This window comes from Delphinus delphis, chromosome 4 (assembly GCF_949987515.2).
Source record: "Delphinus delphis chromosome 4, mDelDel1.2, whole genome shotgun sequence".
In the NCBI taxonomy this organism is placed as follows: domain Eukaryota; kingdom Metazoa; phylum Chordata; class Mammalia; order Artiodactyla; family Delphinidae; genus Delphinus; species Delphinus delphis.
Window position 1 is genome coordinate 98,159,311 of NC_082686.1, and position 17,908 is coordinate 98,177,218.

General features: G+C 38.9%; 1 protein-coding gene across 2 annotated transcripts in view; it reads right to left on the bottom strand.

The window, feature by feature from the left end:
* Positions 1-944: 944 nt before the first annotated feature.
* Positions 945-17,908, bottom strand: part of SERPINI1 (serpin family I member 1) — a 69,057-nt gene continuing 52,093 nt past the window's right edge. For both annotated transcript variants that reach the window (XM_060011183.1, XM_060011184.1), the window contains exons 6-9: positions 17,459-17,556; positions 4,348-4,434; positions 2,880-2,969; positions 945-2,521 (exon numbers count right to left, since the gene is read on the bottom strand). In XM_060011183.1, the coding sequence (XP_059867166.1) occupies positions 2,445-2,521; positions 2,880-2,969; positions 4,348-4,434; positions 17,459-17,556 (352 nt within the window). In that variant the 3' untranslated portion in view covers positions 945-2,444. The remainder of the gene's footprint in view (positions 2,522-2,879; positions 2,970-4,347; positions 4,435-17,458; positions 17,557-17,908) is intronic.

Sequence of the window (17,908 nt, forward strand, 5' to 3'; positions counted from 1 at the left end):
ATATATGTAATGCTTAAGAAGTAGTGATGGGCTTCCCTGGTGGCGCAGTGGTTGAGAGTCCGCCTGCCAATGCAGGGGACACGGGTTCGTGCCCCGGTTCGGGAAGATCCCACATGCCGCGGAGTGGCTGGGCCCGTGAGCCATGGCCGCTGAGCCTGCGCGTCCGGAGCCTGTGCTCCGCAACAGGAGAGGACACAACAGTGAGAGGCCCGCATACCGCAAAAAGAAAAAAAAAAAAAAGAAGAAGTAGTGATATGGTAATAAAGAACATCACAAACTCAGAATATCAATACTGAATCAACATTAGTTAGCCCAACCTGTGTACATTATAAATGAAAACAAGAACACTGGTCTCCAATAACCTCAGCTTTATGAATACGTCTTCTGAATATACAAGCAGTAAAAGATTCAGTGATAAGTATTGTGTCCTTGGATACTCATAAATTCTTTCATGGGCATTGCCTATAAATGTCTTTATATTTTTAAAAACTGTATTTCAAGTGTTCTAATATGCAGAGGAAGTCTGCATTTTTCCATGTGTAACAGAAAAAAAAACTTTAGGGTGAAACCATTTTTTTCTTTTTGTATAAATTCATAGCACTCTTAATGTAAACTACAACCCCAACTCCTGAATCTCTCCAAGTTGCATGAAAATTATACAGTTTTTCTGTTTCCATAGTAAAAATATCAAACATGTAAACCTATGTTAAGTGGAGCTTTGCTACCAACCTGAATCCGTGGGTCAGCAGCCATGGCATCACCTGGGAACTTGTTAGAAATATAAAATCTCTGGTCCCACTGCAGATCTACTAAATGAGAATTTGCATTTTTAATAAGATCCCCAAGTGATTCCATTACACATAAATTTGAGAAGCACTAATTTAGGATACTTCATTGATTGACCTAATTTTCTATAAATTAATCATATTTAAACAACTAGTGTATAAGTGTTCCATCTGTATCCTTTATTTTAGCAATATTCAAGATTTAGTGTATAACAAAATCACCAAAGGAACTTGTTTAAAAAGCAAATGTTCAAGATTTTTCTCCAAGTTTAGAATTCAGTATGTCAAGGATCAGGCCTGGTTGCTTCAAACCACAACTCTCCTGAACAGAATTAAAGTTAATAATAATATCAATTCTTCTTAACAGCTCCAAACCATAGCAAAATACCTAACACACAAGAGAGTCACATACAAACTGTTTCTGTTAAATTTTGAAACGTTTCAAACTTTTTAAGAATTTATTAATCATAGAATCAAAAATTTGGCAATAAATGGACCTGGTTCCATTCATGGAACACGACAAGACCATTCTTTTTTTTTCTTCCCCCCCAAAGGAATGCCATTATTTCAGCCACAGGATAACAAAATAATTTACTGGAGAACTTAAGAAATTGACACTGTCCCCATTGGAATCGACTACTCTTATACTAGAAAATAAGAACAAAATATTATGCAAAGGACTTATTACAACTCTCAAGAGGTCTCAAACACAAATGCATCCTGGAGCCATCAGGTAACCAATGGGGAAACAAGGAATGTGTTATTCCAGTTACAGACATTCAAGTTCAAAACATGAAAACCTCTTGCACAGAACAAACAAAAACATCCCTGTGGGCAGCTCTCAGCCTATGATCTGCTAGTTTCTAGTATCTGTACTAACAGAGTTTTTCTAGTTAACTCTCTGGTGACATACCAGAGGGCATATTTTTATCATTAATTTGCTCATTTGGCTTATTGGGGCACTTTTGGGAACTATGTTACAGTTCAGATTTTACTTGCCACAGCAAAACATGGTGATATATCAGGCTCATAGTCTACATCACCCTTATAAAGCCAATGATCTTTAAAGACAAAGTCAGTAAGCTATAGCTATAATCTATGGGTTGGCATAGCCCTATTTTTTTCTAACAAGTTTTGTGATGGAGCCACACAGAAGATGTTCAGTGTGCAGGTTTTTATGTTACACTATACACTGTCTTCAGAGAAACAGCAGTTAGAATTTTTGCAGAGTACCTGTCTTCACCTCACTTGTTGTTGCTTGTTATGTATAAGTGTATGATGCTAATTTACTTTGGTGCTTTGTTTCTGCATGATTATAAAAGACTTAAGATGTCCAGAAACATCATTGTTTCCAAATTTCACCTAGAGGTATCTTTATACTACAACTTCTAAAATGAAAAACAGAGCTGTTCACACGTTCACTATGTACTTTTATTTTAAATTCTAGCACAACAAACACAATGACATGAGAGGATCATTACCTCAATAATACGGATAACATTCCTTGAGAAGTTGGCTTATAATTTACATACATTGCTTTTATCAGGAGCTATTTTAAGTATTATCTTAAGATATATTGTAAAACACGTCTCAAATATATACCAGTTGCAAACATAATGTGCTTAGTTACTATTTTCCTTATTATTTAAATAAAATGATTTAAAGTTCCTCAAAATCATGCCCACTGGTGTTCATGGTTTCAGGATGCATGACTCGTCCCATGAATACGATTGTACCTGCATTGGGTTGGGAATGAACAAAAGAGGAGTTGAACAAAAGATATTTATTTTCCTTCTTGCTTACAATTAGCAGTGTTCTAATTGTACATTATAAATGAAAGCAAGAACACTGGTCTCCAATAACCTCAGATTTATGAATAAATTATAAGTTTTCTGAATATACAAGCAGTAAAAGATTCAATGATAAGTATTGTGTCCTTGGATACTCATAAATTCTAAAGATAAAAATGTAAGTAAATTATTTTCATTTAAAAAATCATTTGAACACATCTGATAAATAATGTGGAAAATGTTTTCAATTAAAAAAATGATTTCTTTTTGGCTTATTAAAGTTCTGTTCTCATAACAGACTTACCTGTTCTCCTGTTCCTAATAAGAAAGAAAAATGGATGGTCGACAATAACTTGAGGATACAGCACAGCCATCCTGCTAATTGCAATCATTCCTGTAACGCAGAGAGAAAGTAATTACATGTCTGTGGATGTGCGGGGACTAATGAGTAATTTCTCCAAACTATCTATGTTTAATGCAAAGGTAATGATTTACACGAAACAAGATTTTAAAGACTTAGAGAAAAATTGTAAATGTGTTAACATTTCTACTTGATCTTAAAAAAAATCAAATACACACACACACACAGTTCCCTCCCTATAGAACAATTTATTTTGCATGTTACAAATTTTTATTCTCAGATAAATACTTACAGCTTTACTAAAATGACCTTTGAGTCAAGGAAAGGGGAAAAAAAAACACCGCAAACAAGCAAAAATCAGTTTCTTTATATTCTCAAATCATTATTTCTTTTACATGAAATGGGGATTTTTACATAGCAAGTCACCAGGCTTCTAGCAAGTGGCCAGAACAGCAGTGATTAAAGAGAAAATACAGCAGGGAGAGATGCAGTGGTGTTTCCTGCAGCTGGGAAATTGAATTCCCTCGAGATCCTTATTGTGGGATAATCATTTTATACTTTCTGCAGGGTGATTTGTTGTCAGGAAAAGGCCAAGATTAAATTATGTAAGATTTTAAGCTTTCTCGGTGCCTGAGACTACTGTTTCTATTTCCTCCCGAAAACACCATTTTAACTGATGAGATCCTTTTAATGGACAAATGTATGCAGAAGTTAAAAAGAATTTGCGCAAATATGATATGTTGCATTTTACCGGAGAAGGGAAAAATCCTGCCAAAATTTCATGACGGCTGTTGAACATGATACTGAAACAAATCCAAAGAAACAAATGAAAAAAAAAAGAAAAATCCTTCTTGCTTAACTAAGGAAGTCAGAACATTCAAAATAACCAAGGACATTTACCATTTTGCTTTGGACACGTAATTTAGGTAAATTTAAAAAGAATTTTATTTAAAATTATTTTATTATTAACTTAAAATTATGTATTGCATGCTATCATGCACTCTTGTTTGTACATGTGCTTTTTAAAAACTCAAAGCTCTTCACTGACAAAATTAAGAACTAACTTCCAAAAATAATTAAGTAGAAAGAAAAATGATTAACTGGGCAGCAGGGAAATATTTAAAATATTTAAACAGGCAGCACAGCAGGAAAATCTATTCTGCAGAGCTGACAATCTTCTCCTGCCTCTCATTAGAGACGGGAGTTACTCTGTATGGGGCACTGAAATGAGTGCATGCTTCATATCCTATTTGGAAAATTCTAGCAGGTTCATCATTAGCTTGACTTCTAAGTTAGAGCAGGGTCAGTTTTTTGGCTTAGTTCTAAATGATCCCCATTCCCCACCCAAGATGGCTTTAAAAATACAAATCTCAAAAAAGTGAGAAGATTTTGGAAAACAATAGTTTGGCACCTGAAGCAGCAGCAGCTTCTGAGCCTTCTTCATTAACCTCTATGAAGGACTTGTGAATTGCTTTAGAAAGGAAAATCTCTTTGTTATCTGCAAAAAAAGAGATAACAGAAGCATTTTTTCGGTATCAGAGAAGGGGAAGCACTTTTTCTTTAGTTAAACAGATTTGAGAAATATAAGTGATATAAGATACTGATATAAAACATAAGAGATAATGTTGTAAGATTACATTCATGATTTGAAAGAACCATTGAAGATGTATTTTCTGTTTTGTCCTTATTTTATATTCTCTTGTTGATTTTCTCCTTCATTTTTATTGGTAATTTTCCCATCGTTTATTTCTTATATTGCCAGGAAAAGCAGAAACGTGGCTCTGTTTTTAATAGCAACCTCAAATTAGTTCATAACTCAGGATAAAACTTCTTACATGTTTCTCCCTAACTTGAAATTTCAAAACATAAAATGAAAACAGAAATCCACGTATAACCAGAATAAAAAGTTTTTAAAACTCTAATCTCTAATTACTGTGATAATAGAAATATCCTTGGCAAAGGAAAACAAAATTGACTTCTAGGTTGTAGAAACAGGAATATATTAAAAAGCTATTTCCCATTCCAATTAATTGGTTTATCTGAGGATTCAAAAACATGCTTTATCCTAAAGTCAGAGGAAATAACACATTTTTAATATTAGGAGGACTGTCTTTCCCTTTGAATTGTCTTTCTAGTTATGCTTACTTTTAAATTAATGGCTGTTACAGGCTGAATTTGTTCTCTAAAATTCATATGTGGAAGCGCTCATCCCCAAGGTTTCAGAATGCGACTGCATTTGGAGATAGTCTTAAATTTAAATGAGTCATTCGGGTGGGCCCTAATCCAGTATGACTGGTTTCTTTACAATAAGAGGAAACTTAGGCACAGACAGGTACAGAGGGAAGACCAGGCATGATGGTTAATTTTATGTGTCAGCTTGGCTTGGCCACAGTGCCCAGATAATTGGTCAAACATTATTCTGGATGTTTCTGCAAAGATGTTTTCTGGATGAGATTAACATTAAAGTTGGTGGACTTTGAGTAAAGCAGATTACTCTCATCATGTGGGTGGGCCTCGTCCAATCAGATGAAGATTTTACTAGAACAAAGACTAGCTTCCTCTGAGTGAGAAGGAATTTTGCCAGCCTTCAGACTCCTTCCTGTGTCTCTGGCCTGCTGACCTACCCTGCGGATTTTATATTTCCGAAGTCTACACAATTGTGCAAGCCAATTCCTTAAAATAAATCTCTTAATCTCTCTCTCTCTCTCTCTACATATATATAGACACGCAAATGCATATATCCATCTCTCTCCATATATATATATGTACATCCATTCATCCTGTTGGTTCTGTTTATCTGTAAAACCCTGACTAATACAACATGGGAAGACATAGGGAGAAAATGGCAATCTATAAGCCCAGAAGAGAGGTCTCATAAGAAATCCACCCTGAAGACAGCTTAATCTTGGACTTCCAGCCTCCAGAACTGTGACAAAATAAATGTCTGTTATTTAAGCCACTCAGTCTGTGGTGCCTTGTTACGGCAGCCCTAGCAAGGCATACAGTACAATAGCCTTCAGTCTTGGGTTTCCCACTTTTCCCCAAGATTAAAACAAAACAAACAGAAGATACTTCAATATATATAAAAAGGAAAATAGCACAAGAAGCAAGATAAAGGATTACTCAAGTTTGTACCGTTTTTTTTTTTTCTAATCCCAGGAGGTCTACTTCAAATTTAAGATAAATAACTTTGTTGCTCATGCCCAGCCCTATTTAGTAAAAGCACAATTGACTTCCCACTAAACTACTTAGTAATACTTTCAAAGACACATGATTATCTGATACCGATAGAAAACGATGTTCAACAACATTTTTGGTACACCTGTTGCAAAGCACCTGCTTATTTTGAATAAGCCCCAAGACAAACTGGTGGCATCTCTGAATATATTTTAATAGGGATACTCCTTCCTCAGCTCATATTCAGCATTAAGATAGAAGCACTGCATTATGAAATTGTCCATCTCACAGATTATGATATTTTCTTCTAGAATGCATTTGATAACCAGAAGAAAAATTAAAAGCAGTAAAGTTTTACATCAAACAATTAAGTATAATTAGCTTTCTCAAATCCAGATGACTAGGTTTTTTTAGCAAATAAAAAGAAAAAATATCAATTGCATTAAGTAACTAGTCAAACTAATTTAGTAGGCAAAACAAACACTAAATTCCAAGACAGTAAAACGTAACTATTTAGTAGTTAACAGATGCTATATTATTTTCAGATTCTGATGCCCATTTTCATCAGTCTGCCAGTTAAGGTAGAGTCATGCATCAATGGCCCTAAATGCGAAAGTGACAGCACCCAGTTCCTAAAGGATAAGGAGTGTCCACATTGCCAGGTAAGCCCTGTTCAGAAATTTGAGGGGAGGAACTTCCCTGGTGGTGCAGTGGTTAAGAATCCGCCTGCCAACGCAGGAGACACGGATTCAATCCCTGGTCCAGGAAGATCCTACATGCCGCAGAGCAACTAAGCCCGTGAACCACAACTCCTGAGCCCGCGTGCCACAACTACTGAAGGCCGCACGGCTAGAGCCCATGCTCCGCAACAAGAGAAGCCACCGCAATGAGAAGCCCGCGTGCAGCAACAAAGACCCAATACAGCCAAAAATAAATAAATTTATTAAAAAAAAAGAAAAAGAAATTTGAGGGGAGTTTTCAATAACACCGAATGATATTTCAGACACATTAATTTGCACAAAGGAAACTGCCTCCAATATCCCCTGAGCCTGATTTGCCGACTGTACTAAGCACCTTCAAAGAAGGAATCTCCTCCCTTCAACCCTGGCATCTGCCCCAAGTATACCCTCCTCTAGACCCCAAACCTCTCATGTGCTCTCATTTACCTCCACAGAACGGTTTTGAGGGGAGGGATGCTGCAAGACATCATGGCAGAAAGATCAAGAAAGCAAGAATGCCGAGGGTTCTTCCCAGAGAGCTAGTTATTTAAAAGATAATGAAATGGACAAACCTATAATGAGATTCACAAAGAAGAAAGAGAAATTACCCAAGTAAACAATATTAAGACAAAAAAGCAGAACATACCTAAAGATAACAGAAGAGAATTTTTAAAAATCACAAAAAATACTATATAATTTTCTGCAGATAATGTTAACTTTAAAGGGTATACTTTATTTACTCTGCATTGTATCTATTTATAATACACAATTTGGTAAATTTTGATAGCTGTATATATCTATGACCCCACCTCTACAAATAAGATAAAGAATATTTCCAACTCTCCCCACAAGTTTCTTATGCTTCTTTATGCAGATAACTTTGAAATAGAAGATTTGCCATCAACTACAACTTCATAAAAATATTTAAATTATAAAGTTGAATCAAGGAAAAAAATAGAATGAATAGTCCAGTAACCATTAAAGTAGTTGAATCAGTAGACAGAATCTTCCCCTATCCTCAAAATTAAAGACTCCACGCCTAGATGGTTTTCTAGGAAACTTTAACCAAACCTTCCAGCAACAGAATTTTCTGAGATAAAACTATTCCAGACTCTAGAAAGAGAGTAAAAGCAATCTAAGTCACCTCTGGGTCATCTTACTTGCTATTAAAATTTAAAAAGGACTGTCTAAGAAAAGAAAATCATAGACCAAACTCACCTATTAATATGGAGGTAAAAGTTCTTCGAAATCAGAAAATTAAACCCAGCAACACATACAAACAACTTTTTTAAATGAGTTTCTGGGGATGTCAGTGTATCATGACACAGCAGTTAAAACTACTCTAACTGCCTCCCGTTCACATTAAAGCTTCCTCTGGGATGATCATCAAATACAAACCAATTCATGCTACTCCCCTACTTAAAACCCTTTATCACCTCTCCTGCTAGCTCTACCTCCCATCTCCCCCTTAGTATATAACACACCTGCTCAGTATGTAATATGAGGGCCTCCGTGAGGTTGCCTCTGCCTCTTCCAAATAGCATTCTTCACTCTACACACTGTGCTCCAGATTATTTGAATGGCAATGGCCTGATCATACCACACTTTATCACTTCTGTGTCTTTGCTTCCCCAGAAACTCACTGAACCCTTGTACAGTGAGACACCTAATCTACTTTTAAGGCTCAGCTTCAAACCCTACCAGGACTTTTCTGCTCTCTCCCGATTCCCACCCTACGACTAAAGTAGAACTGACCACTCTTTCCCACTGAACCCACGATCTAATTCTATTTAAGCCTTCATAATATATCATATTCACATTGCTATCTCTCTCTTCCTGGACTGTCCACTTCCTTCAGGCAAGGATTGTGTCCTTCCCCTAGTGCCCCTGGCTTCTGGCATTTAGGGAGCTTAATGAATGAACTAACCTAAGTAGAAGGAGTTTGCTGGTAACGTGTAATTTTCCAGTAGTTAACCCAACATTTAGTAACTGTTGAATGAAAGGTGTTAGTTATTTCATATTGTAAGACTTTGGGTGTTGTCACTCTGTGGGCACCATGACCACAATTCTGTTCACAATTATGGCTATAAAGTTTATTCTTGTAATAAATAAAATATGTGACACTAACTAAGTAGATGGTCTAGGAAAATTGATGGAAAACAGCCCCAGAGAGAGAAAGAATACAAAGACCACACACACACTAGAAAACTTAAAAATCTAATTGAGTAGAAGAGCAAAGGGAATGGGATCTAACAGACCACTGTCATCATGTATATTTCAAAGACAGCAAAATCAAGATTGAATCCAATGTTCCAACTCCTGGGGGTGACTAACTGCTACACCAAGGACAGCAAATGTCTCCAGTTGTAAACAAGACTTCACAACACTTAACCTTCAGCAAAACACCACCCCTTTGGATGTACAAGTAGGAGAAAATGTAACAAGTAAGAAATCACATCATGAACACTGAGGGAACAAAAGAAAATGAAACTTTTTTCTCTAGGCACAAACTTCAAGCTGTCACATTAAAATAAAATATAAGCTGAAAGTAGTTTAAGCAAGAATGTGTCTGCTGCCACATCTTAGAAGGAGATCAGATCATACAGGAATACAGGCAAGTTCATAGCTTCTATGTTTGGCCTCCAGTATTGCTCATTCTTGTGTAATTATATGTCAATCAAGGCCATCTTTCCTGCCTTGCACTTATTCCCTGAGGGCCTGGACCCTCCTGTCCTATTTATCTCCTCTCCCTATCCCCAGTTCCTTGCACGAAGTATTCAAGGAATCATAATATAAGGGGAGTTAAAGAGATTTACACTGATGAGTTTGTCTTATTTGTTAGAGAAAAGTTAACTATTCTCTAAAAATGGAAATAAATAAATCAATGGCAAACAGAACTACCAAAAAAAAAAAAAAAACCCACACACTGGTCCCAAGTAGTCTTCTTCTGGCCACAGCAGACATTGCCGCCAAATAACTGGTCCTACTTTTCTCCAGGCAGCGTGGAGCAAGGCTTTTCACGATGGATAAGATGGAAACAGTGCCAGCAAACCCTAGGTTCCCCAGAGAAGAGCTGGGCAGTAATTCAAGCTCTTCTGAAAAAAGCAAGGCCAAATACTTAGGCATTCATTCAGTCACTGAGCAAATATTTATCAAGTACCCTGCTCGTATGAGGTATCATGCAGGGCACCAAAGGCTCTAAGTACCTGTGATTGACACAACGCTGGCCAGATGGCCATCATGCAAGAGTATGCCACTACTTCCTTTGTGGCACTGTTCCTAATCAGCCAATTTTAATGGATTTCTGCATCACCAAGGACATGCTTAAAATAACAGAATGAATGGAGTTCCATAACAGAACCCTAGGATACCAAAAATGTCTCTGTCTCTGTACTTTAGTTGCTAAAATACTTTTAGCTTTGGCCCCACCCATGAACTTTAGAAAGGTTTTTAGAATTTGAGCTCCTTCAAGGTAGGAATAGTGTTTGCTTATTTGTTTCTCTGCATAGATTTTGTTATAGACCAGCAAATATTCATTCATTTATTCACTCATTCGTTTATTCATGTACTGAGCACCTCCTATGTGCCTGACATTGTTGATGCACTGGGTATACTATGGTGAGCTAAATAGTTCCTTCCGAATGGGGGAGAGAAGACATTAAATAACAAGGACAATAAAAAAGCAAATCAGGGCTTCCCTGGTGGCGCAGTGGTTGAGAGTCCGCCTGCCGATGCAGGGGACGCGGGTTCGTGCCCCAGTCCGGGAAGATCCCACATGCCGCGGAGCGGCTGGGCCTGTGAGCCGTGGCAGCTGAGCCTGCGCGTCCGGAGCCTGTGCTCCGCAACGAGAGAGGCCGCAACAGTGAGAGGCCCGCGTACCGCAAAAAAAAAAAAAAAAGCAAATCAATAAATGACCACAGTTTCAGGGTATGGTAAGTATAAGAAATAATATAAAGTGATGGGTTGGCTGGTGACTAGGGAAAGGAAGAGGAGCTACTTGACATTGGATGTTAGGAAAGGCTTGTCTGAGAAGGTTAATCTGAGCTGAGACCTAAAGAATACAGAGGAGCCAGTCCCAGGCAGACTGGCGGGAAAGGCTGGTGCAGAGGCAGATACAAGCCAGGTGTGTTCAAGGACCCAGAAAAAGCCTGTGTGGCTGGAGCATGGGGATTGAGGAGGGCCAGAGGCTTGAGAGAAGCCCCCAACTTGGAGCAAGGCAGAGCCCAGCACCATCTTCTCAGGACACGCACCCACCCAGCATCTATCCTGCTCCCCACACCATGCTGGGCTCTGAGGACAGAGAGATGTCTATGACACAGTCCAGGCTTCTGAGGGGCTCCGAGCTCAGTGACAGGTATAAGAACAAACAATCCAAGGAAAAAGTAGAACTTGTGAGAGCACTTTGCACCATCAGAATCCAGATAAGGGAAAGTAAACCATTTAGGAAGGGCAGGACGTCAGGGGAAGCTTCTCAGGGATGCTGACATTTGGACTGGTTCTTGAAGAATAAGTGGAAGAGTGAAAGAGAAGGGGACAAGGGCATTCCAAACAGAGAATTATATCTGCAAAGTGAGAGAAGCAGCGGTGAGGACCTGAAGGTACAGCTGAAGCTGGGGCTAGAAGCAGGAGGGGAGTGGCGGGGGATGTGCTTGATTTTAAGAGCTCGGACCATGATGCTAGAGAGCCCGGGCTTTGGCCACAAGTAACAGGACATGACGGCTTTGATTTTAGAAGATATGGGTGGCAGCAGCTGAAAAGCGTGAATTGGATGAGCAATCAGCTGGGGGCAAGAAGATCAACTGTGTCAGCTGTTGCAACAGTCCAAGCAAGAAAGTGGGGTAGAACTGGAATTACGGTGCTGGAAGAGAAAGACAGCTCTCTGACTTACAGGTAGAAGGAGAAAGAGAACAAACAAGGGCAGGATGTAAGAGTCAGTCCAGCATAAATCTAAGCGCTTGAGTCTGACCTGAATATGGCTTTTGCTGTTTCTTCTTAATTCCTTTATTTCATTGGCTCCTTTATTAAAGCTCATGCTTCGTGCTGAAGGATTTAGTACTCTCTCTTTCCCCTTACACCTTCCAAGAGGATTATCTATTAATCCAAATGCTGATGGTCCTTCATTTCCCTTACAAAAATAGCCCTACTCTATAACAGGATCTTCGCTGCAACTAGATGAGCATTTTAAATAGAGCCTGAGAAGAAAATGATTCTCAGCACTCTCTAGATTCCATGTTTATCGCATGAGTCTTTACTATGTTTTATGTTCATGGAATTTAGCGTCAAAAGCAATGGACATCAAAGTGAGGTGAAAAACACAATAAATACAGAGCATCTCATCTTATTTGTTCCTTCATTCAGGGAGTACGAAGCAGAAAGCACGGTGCTGGGTGCTTCTTAAACACACACAAGGATCAATTATGTGGAAGTTTAAATTCTGGTGGGAGATATCCAATGCATAAGTAATGATAATATGAAATTAAATGTGGTATGTGGCATAAGAAAAATAATAGAATATTGTAGTATTTAAAAAGGAGTGATTACTTCTCGTTGGTGTAATCATGGTGGCTTAATAAAGTTGGAGATATTTGACCTGAGGCTCAGTTCAAAAGGTATTTCAGGTGGGAGAAATTTCATAAAGATGAGGGCTGGGGGGATGTGAGGTGCAGAGCGAATGTTCAGTTTGGCTGGAGCACACGCTGTGTGTAAGGAATCAGCCAGAGATGAGGCTGGACGGAGCTGAGGTCTGAACGCCCTGCCGAGCGGTGGACGGTGCACAGCAGACCGAAGGGAGGCTCTGAACAGGAGCTGGAATGATCAGAGAGTGAGTTTTAAGGTGATTAATCTTGGCAGTGGTAGATAAGACAGATTAGATGGTAGAGAGATTGGAAACCGTTTAGGAGGCTATTGAAATAGTCTAGGGCAGCAGTAATGAGAGTCTGAAATGAAAGTAGATGCCATGGAACAGAAAATGAAAGCATGGATTCAAGAGGTCTTAGCAAAAGACTCTCAAGTCATTCCGTTTTTCAGAAGCAAGAGAATGTCATGTAGGGTATTTTTGGTCCACTGCTGAATCACATTAACTATTTTTAAAGAAAGATAAAAATCTCATTACATGATTTTAGAATGTAGTAGTGTCCCAATAGTACTGAATTGGTTCCTGGGTACTTTCGAGTTTTCAAATTCTACTAATAATGTTATTTTTAAAAGATTTCCCCAGTTTTTACATAAGGCTTTTAATTAAAGAAGGAATACATACACAAGGTAAATTTCCAAGCAGTACACAGTGGTCTATGAAACGAAACCCCTGCTCTCATCTAAGAGCCTCTGGCCAGTATTCTCGAGGCAACCACTTCTATCATTTTCTAAGATGTTGTTCAAAAATGTTCTATGCATTTAGAAGCTTAAATACATGCTTATGAGGGGGGCGATCTAAGGTGGTGGTGTACAAAGATCCTGAGCTCACTCCTCCCACAGACACACCAAACCTAAAGCTACATATGGAACGAGTGTTGAAAAAGAACTAATAATTAGCGGACCAACTGGAGGCACCACAAAGGATAAAAGGGCCTCATGGTAGGAGATGCAGAGGGTCAGTCCCACCAAAAACTCCATGCCCCTGTGCAGAGACCTCCAACAGGGAGGGATCTCATAGGTCCAGAGCTACACCCTGAGGAGCAAGGTATTTGTGCCCCACGTTGGGCACCCCAACCCTAGGGACCTGCACTGGGGACACGAGGTCCCCAAAACATCTGGCTTTGGAAACCTAAGAGGTTTATGTCCAGGCCACCCAGGGTAGAGACCTGAGATACTCCTTTGAAAGGACTTGCACACTGTCTCACTCATCCCAGGACCCAGTACAAAGGCAGCAGTTAGAGAAGTGCCTGGACCATATGTGAAGGAGGTTCATTTGCTCATCTTAAAGCATCTGCTGGAGGGGCAGGGACAAGTTGGGACTTTCTTTGGGGACAGAGGCATGGGTGAGCGCCGTTTTTGCACTCTCCCTATACCTTGCTAGTGCAGGTGGGCACACACAAGCATAGCCTTGCTATAGCCTTGGGTGTGCCCCATTCCCAGCGCTCTTGCTCTCCCTCGCTAGAGGCAAGGGTGTGCCCTTCCCCCAATGCTCTTCCCTGCTAGGGGCGAGCACAGTCCACACAGGGGGCGCCCCTTGATTGTCTGGCCCTGGTGGCCAGAAGGGCTTGCATTTCTGGGCCCCAAAGGACTGTGACAATCAGAGAAACAGTTCTGTGCAGGCTATCACCCCCCGGGGCACTGCACAGACAGCAGACTAAAACCATCCCCAGTCTGTCTGTGAAAAAGGTCCATTTCCTTGTCTTGGAGCTGCAACCGGAGGGACAGGCTACAGGTTTGTTACACCTCTAGGGGCTACAGAGGAGCTCGCAGGGAACGTAGGCAGGGAGATACCATCCTTCAGCCCTCCCTTGGCCTCGCCACAACTTACTGGTACCTCCCCAGAGTTTATTCATTCATCTGAAACCCTGATTTTTGCAAACTGTCACGCAGGAACATGTTCAGGTCTGGTCTGGAAGTCAGCAGGGTTTATAATTGTGGACCCACAGGGCTGCATGGATTTGCATACTTTAAAAGCTGCTGCCTGAAGAGCTGGCTTCTAATCAGCCTAAAACCAGGTGCTGACTGAGTTCCGTCTTATTGGAACACTGCTGGGTCTTCACACACTGTCCACACCTGGGATTTATCAAGTATTAACCAGGCTACTTAGACAATCACAAGGGTTCAGGAGTCAACCAAGAGCTGGGGAAAGGTTGAACAATAAGGTTCATCTCCTACACGTGGTCATTTCATCAAGACTGGGAGAGGCACCTGTTTCGCTTAATTCATAGAAACAAACACAGAGAGTCAAGCAGAATGAGGGAGCAGAGGAGTGTATTCCAAATGAAAGAACAAGACAAAACCCCAGAAAAAGACCCATTAAAATGGAGATACAGAGAATAGATTGGTGGTTACCAGAGGAGAAGGTTACCAGAGGAAGGGGGTGGGCAAAATTGGTGAAGTAGGTCAATTGTACAGTGACAGACGGTAACTAGACTTAACAGTGGTGATCACTTTGTAGTGCATACAAATAGCAAATTGTGTTGTACACCTGAAACTTATGTAATGTTAGCTACCAATTTTACCTCCATATGAAAATAGAAAGAAGAAAAATACATATAGTCTCTTCCTCCATCTTTTGACCCAATATGCTCCCTCCCATTCTCCCCTTTGATTTTTTTCCTTTCTGCTTCCGTAATGCTTTCTCTAGTACAGAGTTTCTCAACTCATTGCTATAGAAATTTTGGGCTTGATAATTCTTTGTCATGGAAGCTGTCTTGTGCAGTGTAGATCACAGGGATGTAGAAGCATCCCTGGCCTCCACCCAGTAGATGGCAGTAGCTCTCCCTAATTGTGACAACCAAAAAGGTCTCCAGCTATTGTCAAATGTTCCCTGAAGGGCAATATTGTCCTGGTTAAGAACCACTACTGCAATAATACATTTCTATCACTCTTCCTTTTATTAAATCCAGCTGTTTATGTCTTTCTCCCCACGAGTCTATGTGCTTCTTCAGAACAGGTAGGATATCTTAATTATTTCTTCATTTTTATGACCTAGTCCTTTGCTCACACTATCTGCCTCACAAAGAGTTGTTAAATGAAAGGAATAGACATGGCATTGAATAGAATTAATCTGTATATCCTAAACACCATGAAAATTCTCACTAAAGTAGAAAGTAATAACCAAATACATGCTAATAATTTTCCTGGGTACTTGTGGGGTTACTGAGTGTCATAAACACTTTAATCATCAAGGTTTTCATGTCATTTGGGGAGGCAAAGAAGTATACATGTGAACAGGACACCAATCATGTAAGGCAGAGCATACGGTGCCCCAAAATAATGCAGGGAATAAAGGCTATTGAATTTAGAGGAAGCAGAGAGGAAAGTTTTACAGCTGCGTCACTAGAAAGTTCTTGAATGAATGATTCATAAAGTAATGTATGTATTTGTGTATATGTGTGTGTGTGAGTGAAAGAGAGAAAGAGAATGAAGACTGTATCGGTTGCGGTAGCTGGCATGCTGGGACTTCTAAGACTGTGGCAAAACTAGAAATTTAAGAATCAAAGAATTCCCACTGAAAACTTGAGAAACTGGTTTTAGATCAGTTATCCTGAAGACCTGAACTGGGTAGTGTTTGAGGATGACCAGGTACTGGGAATGCAGCTGTGAGCAAGATGCTGAGAAGGATTCAGGTCTGATGGAGGTTTGATCAAAGAGCAAAGACTTTCTGCTATAGACTCTATGAACTCTGAAAGAGCCTAGTGTGATTTCAAATCTGCACTCATATGTACATTTATGCCCTATTGTCTCTGTACATAGCAAAGGCAATTAAATATTACCTTATGAACCTTCCAGATACGTCAAAAAAGTTGACCTACACTGACCACAGTAATTGATTTGCCACTGCAGTGATACTCCTTCGGGACTGAAAAGCAGTAAATATTCTATGTGTGTGAGATAACTGCCTAAATGTTTGGGTGACACACTGAGGAATCTCTAATCAAACTGAAAACAGAGCCATGGTAAGAAAGCAAAATATAATTATTTAGTTGGAATTTGGCCAATCTAGCATTCGTTGAATTCCTAAGGAAAGGAGCATAAGAATTTTAAATTATCCTGTGCTTGAACCACAAATATATATATATTTCTGCCTCAAGTACAATGTACCCATTACCCTTTGAATCTCCACTTATTCTACCTTCATGGCTCACATCCAAGCTCCTAGGGCTCTGAACTCTTGTTTTATCTTGATATCAGTCTGTCTTTATCTCATCAGAAAACATACTGTTTTATTTCCCATGTTCTATAGAAATGATGAAAATTATCATTAGCTAAGCTAACTAAATCTTACACTCACAGGTACCTTAATTCAATACATGTCTTGGGATTAGCTGCTTTAAAAATATTTCCAAAAGGATTTTACATTTCTAAGTACTTTAATGTTCCTAATATGTTAAGATTTTTATCCTGACCAATTAGGGCATCTGTATCAAATAATTTAACTGGTTGTTTTCCCTTGGGATATTTTAAATAAATTACTCAACACCTGATATGTCAAGTATATTTTGAAGCTACTTCTTCAAAACCACTGTTCTTTATTGAAGACTTAAGATAATAGTTACATCATCTCACAGGTGTTCTTTTTAAAAGCATCTAGTTCTCACAGCAGGCACTCATTTATCCTCTCTTCCTTCTTTCTTTCCCATATGATTTATTATAACCGGACATATTGAGATATTCAATCAATACATTTATTGATCATCTGCTCTGCAAGGCATTCTGTCAGATGTGATGGGGAATTCAAAGATGCATAAGACAGGTCTTCTGGAGAATATACTCTGCTATCAAAGATAGACATGGAGCAGAATAATACAAACAATGTTGTGACTGTATAGTTTTGCTTGTAGAAGTTAAATATATTTCTTATATTTATCTGGCAACTGATAACTATATTTTACCTCAGAACTCCTTAATAAATAGAGGTTTCACCACCATCATTTTAAAAAAACTTTATGGAATAACATTTTTTTTAAATTGGTGTTTATTTCCTACCAGACAAGGCTGTCAAATTTGCATTTTTGATGAAAACTTCAGTTATTCCAAGAGCCTTCAGAACATGTTTTAAATCAATTTCCTGTTCCACTGTGAACCTGGAGAACACAGAGGGGAAAAAGTATTTAGTTACAGCATTTTAAAAGTATTTAGTTACAGCCTTTAAAAAGTATTTAGTTACCCTGCTACCTGGGACAGGAATAAAATGTTAGATATGTTGATTTTTAAAAGTCTGTTTTATAGAGGGTATATTATACTAAAACTGGATTTTGACTATAAGTGGTATTTGATTATTATTGTAAAAAAAGGGAGCATCGAAAAGAATAACATAACAGAATAGTATTAAATTATTAAGTAGGAAGCCAGATTGGTCTTAATATGGAATCTCTCCCAATGAGATTGTATCAAACCAATGAATTGTATCACCCATCTTTCCAGTGAAAGATATGG